At 36.8% G+C, this 6,611-nt stretch overlaps 1 protein-coding gene across 1 annotated transcript in view; it reads left to right on the top strand.

The window, feature by feature from the left end:
• Positions 1 to 224: 224 nt before the first annotated feature.
• Positions 225 to 6,611, top strand: part of LOC128014082 (CD44 antigen-like) — an 8,971-nt gene continuing 2,584 nt past the window's right edge. The window contains exons 1-4 of the mRNA XM_052597306.1: positions 225 to 391; positions 6,062 to 6,230; positions 6,331 to 6,467; positions 6,550 to 6,609. Of these exons, the coding sequence (XP_052453266.1) occupies positions 325 to 391; positions 6,062 to 6,230; positions 6,331 to 6,467; positions 6,550 to 6,609 (433 nt within the window). The 5' untranslated portion in view covers positions 225 to 324. The remainder of the gene's footprint in view (positions 392 to 6,061; positions 6,231 to 6,330; positions 6,468 to 6,549; positions 6,610 to 6,611) is intronic.

Genomic DNA, 6,611 nt, shown 5'->3' with positions numbered 1-6,611 from the left:
TTATTTCATGAAGTCATGTGGCTTATGAATGCTGGTGTGGTTGGTGTGGTAGATGTGCTGCCTCTAATTTGTACTAAGTGAAATGAAAAAAAGCCTGCATTATAGTAATTTTAAACATTAATTAAAGGAGTTATGTCAATCTCTTACCAAACTAACACCAAAGAGAGAGAATGAAGGGAGATGTTGAAGGGTGTGGTTATACATGCACTTCCCTTTCCTCTGATCTTTATTAGTTAAGACACTCAAATCTCCAAACTTGCAGCAGACTCTGAGCTCTACTGTACACCGTCTGGATTCACACATAGTTTCCTCATCAGCATCAGGATGTGGATTATTCTGTTGGGTCTCACCTCTGCACTACTGGCCTCCTCGAGATCAGAAAATACCACAGGTAAGAAGACTCTTCATTAGGAACATTACACATCTTTCCTTGAATTTTGACTGACCTTTACAGAGTATGAATGGAGCAGGGCTTAGTGTGTGTCTGAGGACAGATAAACAGTACTCACTTGTTTATTACAGTGGAAAGGGAGATATGCTGAGCAGATTAACATTTCAGCATTACAAAAACAAACCAAAACAAAGTGAAAGAAAGATTCTGGTTCCAGATTTTTCCTCACATTAAAATATTCAGCTTGTGTTGTAGCATCTCTGTACCACCTCCACCCAAAAATGCACTCTCTGTTTTCGTAAGTAGTTACTGTGGTAACATTTTGTTCTGAAATTTGTCACATGTAGTTCTTGGAAACTTTGAAGGTTGACTTGCCAAATCTGAGTCGGGTGAATTAATCTGATAAATCTTGCTACTGTGGTTTATTATATTATATCATTGATCTCTTCTTCACATCTTAAATCCTATCTGAGATTCTTTTTATCTGAACTATTGATGAAAGCAATACCAATGAAAATCCTTAATTGAGAACAAAATTAAGCTTGCTCAGCTCCACAGTGTTTTTGGTAAAAACTCGGCATGAAAGATGTCAGAGTGAGATGTGTTTGTTTTGAGGGAACTGTGGGAAACTCTTTGTTGGCTGAAGAGACTTGCTAGTGGGCAGGAGTAAATTTATGCTTTTCAAAAGAAAACCAGTGACAGCTTCAATGGAATCAAAACTCAGGTCAAGTCAAAAAATATATCATATTAAACAAAACATTTAATCAGTCAATAAATGAATAAAACAAATAAACAAATAATGAACAAAAAGGAAATTAAACTAAAGGTAATGGTAAAGGTCCTGCCCTTCAACAGAGCACAATGTAAGGATGATCAAACAAAGGAACTGGGCTCCTCCCCAAACCAGGACAGATCAAAAACAAACCCAAAACAACCGGACCTGTGACATGAGTGAAAGAGACCTGTCAAAAAGAAAGAAAGAAAATGAAGGACAGAGTGCAGAATTGTACAGTCACTGGAATGTGAATGAGAGAATGTGAAAATTATGATCAAACTAAATTGACTGATTGAACTGTAGAGAATTGTCTCTCTGTGAGTCATCAAATCCAGAGGAGAGAGAGGCAGACAATGTTAAGTCAAGTCACCTTTAATTATATAGCGCTTAAAACAAAAAAAGATTGTGTCAAAGTGACCCCAACTAAGCAAGCCAGAGGCGACAGCAGCAAGGAACCGAAACTCCATCGGTGAAAGAATGGAGAAAAAAACCTTGGGAGAAACCAGGCTCAGTTGGGGTCAGTTCTCCTCTGACCAGACGAAACCAGTAGTTCAATTCCAGGCTGCAGCAAAGTCAGATTGTGCAGAAGAATCATCTGTTTCCTGTGGTCTTGTCCTGGTGCTCCTCTGAGACAAGGTCTTTACAGGGGATCTGTATCTGGGGCTCTAGTTGTCCTGGTCTCCGCTGTCTTTCAGGGCAGTAGAGGTCCTTTCTAGGTGCTGATCCACCATCTGGTCTGGATACGTACTGGATCCGGGTGACTGCAGTGACCCTCTGATCTGGACACAGACTGGATCTGGTGGCCACGGTGACCTCGGAATAAGAGAGAAACAGACTAATATTAGCGTAGATGCCATTCTTCTAATGATGTAGCAAGTACGGTGTTATGTGAAGTGTTTCCGGTTCCGGTTTACCTAATTAATGCAGCCTAAAAATCCTTTAACGGATTTGGATATTAAAAGCATATTAGTATGTTATGTGTAAGCCAGGTTAAAGAGATGGGTCTTTAATCTAGATTTAAACTGCAAGAGTGTGTCTGCCTCCCGAACAATGTTAGGTAGGTTATTCCAGAGTTTAGGCGCCAAATAGGAAAACGATCTGCCGCCCGTAGTTGATTTTGATATTCTAGTTTTGAGAACGTAGCGGACGTAGAGGAGTATAATGTAAAAGGAGCTCATTCAAATACTGAGGTGCTAAACCATTCAGGGCTTTATAAGTAATAAGCAATATTTTAAAATCTATACGATGTTTGATAGGGAGCCAGTGCAGTGTTGACAGGACTGGGCTAATATGGTCATACTTCCTGGTTCTAGTAAGAACTCTTGCTGCTGCATTTTGGACTAGCTGTAGTTTGTTTACTAAGTGTGCAGAACAACCACCCAATAAAGCATTACAATAATCTAACCTTGAGGTCATAAATGCATGGACTAACATTTCTGCATTTGACATTGAGAGCATAGGCCATAATATAGATTTTTTTTTTATTAAAAAATGCAGTTTTACAAATGCTCGAAACGTGGCTTTCTAAGGAAAGATTGTGATCAAATAGCACACCTAGGTTCCTAACTGATGACGAAGAATTGACAGAGTAACCATCAAATCTTAGACACCGTTCTAGGTTATTAATTGAAAAGTTTTTAGGTCCTATAATTACACCTCTGTTTTTTCAGAATTTAGCAGTAAAAAATTACATGTCACCCAGTTTTTTTATATTGACTATGCATTCGTTAGTTTTTCAAATAGTTATGTTTCGCCTGGCTGCGAAGAAATATAAAGCTGCATAATGGTGAAAGTTAACACTATGTCTCCTGATGATATCTCCCAAGGGTAACATGTAAAGCGTGAAGACCAGCGGCCCTAGTACTGAGCCTTGAGGTACTCCATACTGCACTTGTGATCGATATGATACCTCTTCATTCACTGCTACGAATTGATGGCGGTCATATAAGTGTAGTCCCTATGATACACCTTCTGTCACTTTGATTGATGAGTTTGACCTCTGTGACCTTTCCCCTCCCCCACGTTGTGTTGACCCCGTGACCTATCAACATGTGAAAACCGACATATGCAAAATTCCAACATCAATCTTTGACCTCCTGGCATGACAAAAGATGTTTGTACAAATGTGTGACTGTTTCAGAGCGGTGACAGGACAAGAATGAACTCCCTAGGAATGTTTTTAAAGATTTTATGGTCCGTCCTGAGGAATGTTTTTTTGTAGATTTAAATGTTCCTACATCCTGGGGCATTCCCCATCTGGTGTCCAGTTGCATTCCAAGTCAGGGCTTTTTTGTTGTCTCTCTCACACACTCTAAGGAAGGCAAAGATATTGGTTTTAATGGCAATAATTAATAAACAATTCTATCAGATCATGAGATCACAATATGTGTGTGCTCGCATATATAATCTAATGTATAAAATAATTTAAATAAAACGGGTAACATGACTATTGATAAATTGGTGATAAAACAATAAATAAATAAAATTACCCCTACATTTTCCAGGAGAAAATCTTCCTTGTGCAAGCATGACAAATCTTCAATTGAAATGTTTAAGTTTGAAAAGCTCTCTTCCCCCCTCTCTCACCCTTTCTGTATCATTCATGCATGCATGTGCATTCATTCACCCCGAGTCTTATTCTCTTCTTTTAAATTAAATTAAATAAATAAATTATGTGAAATTTCCTTAGAAAGCCACATTCAAAACATTTTCGATGGTTTTATGGTTTTATAAATGTAACATTTATAAAACAAACAAAACATTTATGCTAGTTTTTGTCATCACTAAAACTATAAAAAGGTTGTACATTTTACCAGGATCGGAAAAATATGTATTTTAACAGGCCAAAAGGTAAGGGAAAATAAGTTTGACACAATGTTTTTAAGGGATCTTCTTTTTTGACAAACCTACATTACAAATGGAAAAAAAAAAATTCCCTGAGATGTTCATTATCCGATTGGAACTGGTCTTATTTGGTTGTCTAAATAATGAGGGGGTCTAGATGAAGCTTTTTAATCGTATCGAGAATACATTATTTTATATTCATTCATCATATTTTATTCAATATTTTTCCTCTTCTATCATGGTTTTCTTATAATTTTACTAATGCATCAGAATGTGGATTTTTTCCATCCAACATGAAATTAAATAGATGTATCAGCCGAGCTTGTTTCAACTCTTTTTTGTTTGTTTGTTTGTTGTTACCATTTTCTTAGCTCATTATTTTTTACTTACATATAGAATAGTTATCTACGTACTGCTCAGAATTGACAAAATGGCACTATGCTGATTAGGAGAGACACAGAGGAGAGGAATTGTTGAATAAAGTTGTTATTTTTGTTTTCTTCCTTTACAAAAGTATTCTCATCACTTCATAATGTTACGGTTGAACCACTGATGGCAGGTAGACTATTCTGATGATGCTTTTCGTACTTTCCTGGACCTTGACACTGTTATTTGGCATTCTATGGGACAGTCTCAAGCAACAATCTCTCTTAAATTGCATTCCGAAGATGAACAATTCGAAAACATTTTACGGGTTTGAACAACATGGGGTTAAGTGAATAATGACAAAACTTTTATTTTGGAATGGTGTATCCCTTTAAAAGTAGGCCTTTGGGGCTGTAACCATGGGGCGACAGAGCATATCAGGCATGGCACAAAGAGCAGTTAAAAAATGAATATAAAGAATTATTTTACAATTTGTCATTTCAATCAACACATTATACTGGAAATAATACTTTAAAGGCATAGTTCACTACAAAAAAAGTATTTCTGTCTTTAACTACTCACCCTCATGTTGTTCCAAACCTATAGGACCTGTGTTCATCTTCGGAACACAAATTAAGATATTTCTGATTAAATCTGTGAGCTTTCTGACCCTCCGTAGACAGCTTGGTGTTCCTGGTATGCAGTGGCTAAGACTTACTAAAAGTGGTGCAAGTGTTCTTTCATTGTTTGTTTTCGGCAAAAATTAGTTTGAAGAAAGAAGAGTCATTCTTTTATTTTGTATAAACTGAACAATAATACACTTAAAATGTTAATAACAAAAAAAAAATTTCAAATGCTGTCCCAATCTAAATAATCTCAGTCGTGATTTTAATAAATCTTAAGTCATCTGAACAAACAATTTCACAGTGAATAAAGCATGCATTTCATCGCCTATTTCTATGTTTTTTATATTTCATATGTTAAATGGTCCATTAGCCTTCTCAGGACTTTGTTATTACTTCCTGTCCTATGTGTCAGTTTGTAGTCTTTCTGTTTGTTGGTGTTTCTGTTTTCCTGGTTATTTGTTTGTTTTGTTACTTTCATCAAAGCTCCGGCAGTTCAATCTTCCCTCTGCCTTCTCTCCCCCATAGTACCATATATTTGCCTGTCAAGCTACTACCCTTAAGAGGCAAATAAGATAAAGCCAATATTATAGTAAGCTTTGAAAATTAAACATAAAATTAAAGAAAGACTATAATTGTTATATATATATATATATATATATATATATATATATATATAACAGTCACATATGAGGCATCTATGTCATACAATATCTATTCGTTCACCCTCAGTTCCAGTCATCATTTGTCACTTCATGTTTTAACATTTCTGGGGTTGTACTCTGATGGTTGTATTAGCTTCTTCTTCCTGTGCTTTACTTGAGGAAATCAGTCTGTGATTAGATCCATGCCTCACCTGCTCCATTCACCCCAGCAGTGTGACATCTAAAGTTTGCCAGACATGTGTGGTGTGTTATTAACTAGTCCTAAAGCTTTTGATCTTTATGTGTAGTCACCTTCAGTCTCTATCACTGTTTCCTTTCTCTTCCTTCTTCTGATGTTTCAGAAAATCTTGCTTCTAATAAAATTGACTCATTCCTATCGTTAATGTTTCTCCTGCAGTTGTACGCTCAAGGAGCTGCAGCTTTGGTGGAGTGTTTCACGTGGAGGGGAGAGAACGCTATAGTCTGACGTTTGAGGAGGCCAGGAGGTTGTGTGAGCATTTAGCCTCTTCACTAGCCAGTCTGGAGCAGGTGGAAAAAGCCTACAATAAAGGACTTCAGACGTGCAGGTTCTTATAGTCAGATAAAGATAAAGAAATGACGATTAAGCATACAGAATCTTTAATATTTTGCACTCCACCTGAATATAAACTTACATTTTGTGTGCAGGTATGGATGGATAAACGGCTCAGAGGTGGTGATACTCCGTCACATCCAAAATACAAACTGTGCCGGCAACCAAACCGGCATCATCAAAATAACTCAAGACAGTGAAAAATATGATGCCTTCTGTTATGATGCTGAAGGTTTGATTTGAACCATATTCTGCAATTTTTAATCAACAAACAATCAATTATCTTTTTAACAAAGCATTGCATTTTTAATCAGATACGTCAGAGAAGAACTGCACAGCTATGATTGACCCTGACAGTTTAAACAAAACAGATGGC

This window comes from Carassius gibelio, chromosome B25, assembly GCF_023724105.1.
Source record: "Carassius gibelio isolate Cgi1373 ecotype wild population from Czech Republic chromosome B25, carGib1.2-hapl.c, whole genome shotgun sequence".
Taxonomy (NCBI): domain Eukaryota; kingdom Metazoa; phylum Chordata; class Actinopteri; order Cypriniformes; family Cyprinidae; genus Carassius; species Carassius gibelio.
This window is presented reverse-complemented; position numbering and strand designations above follow the sequence as displayed.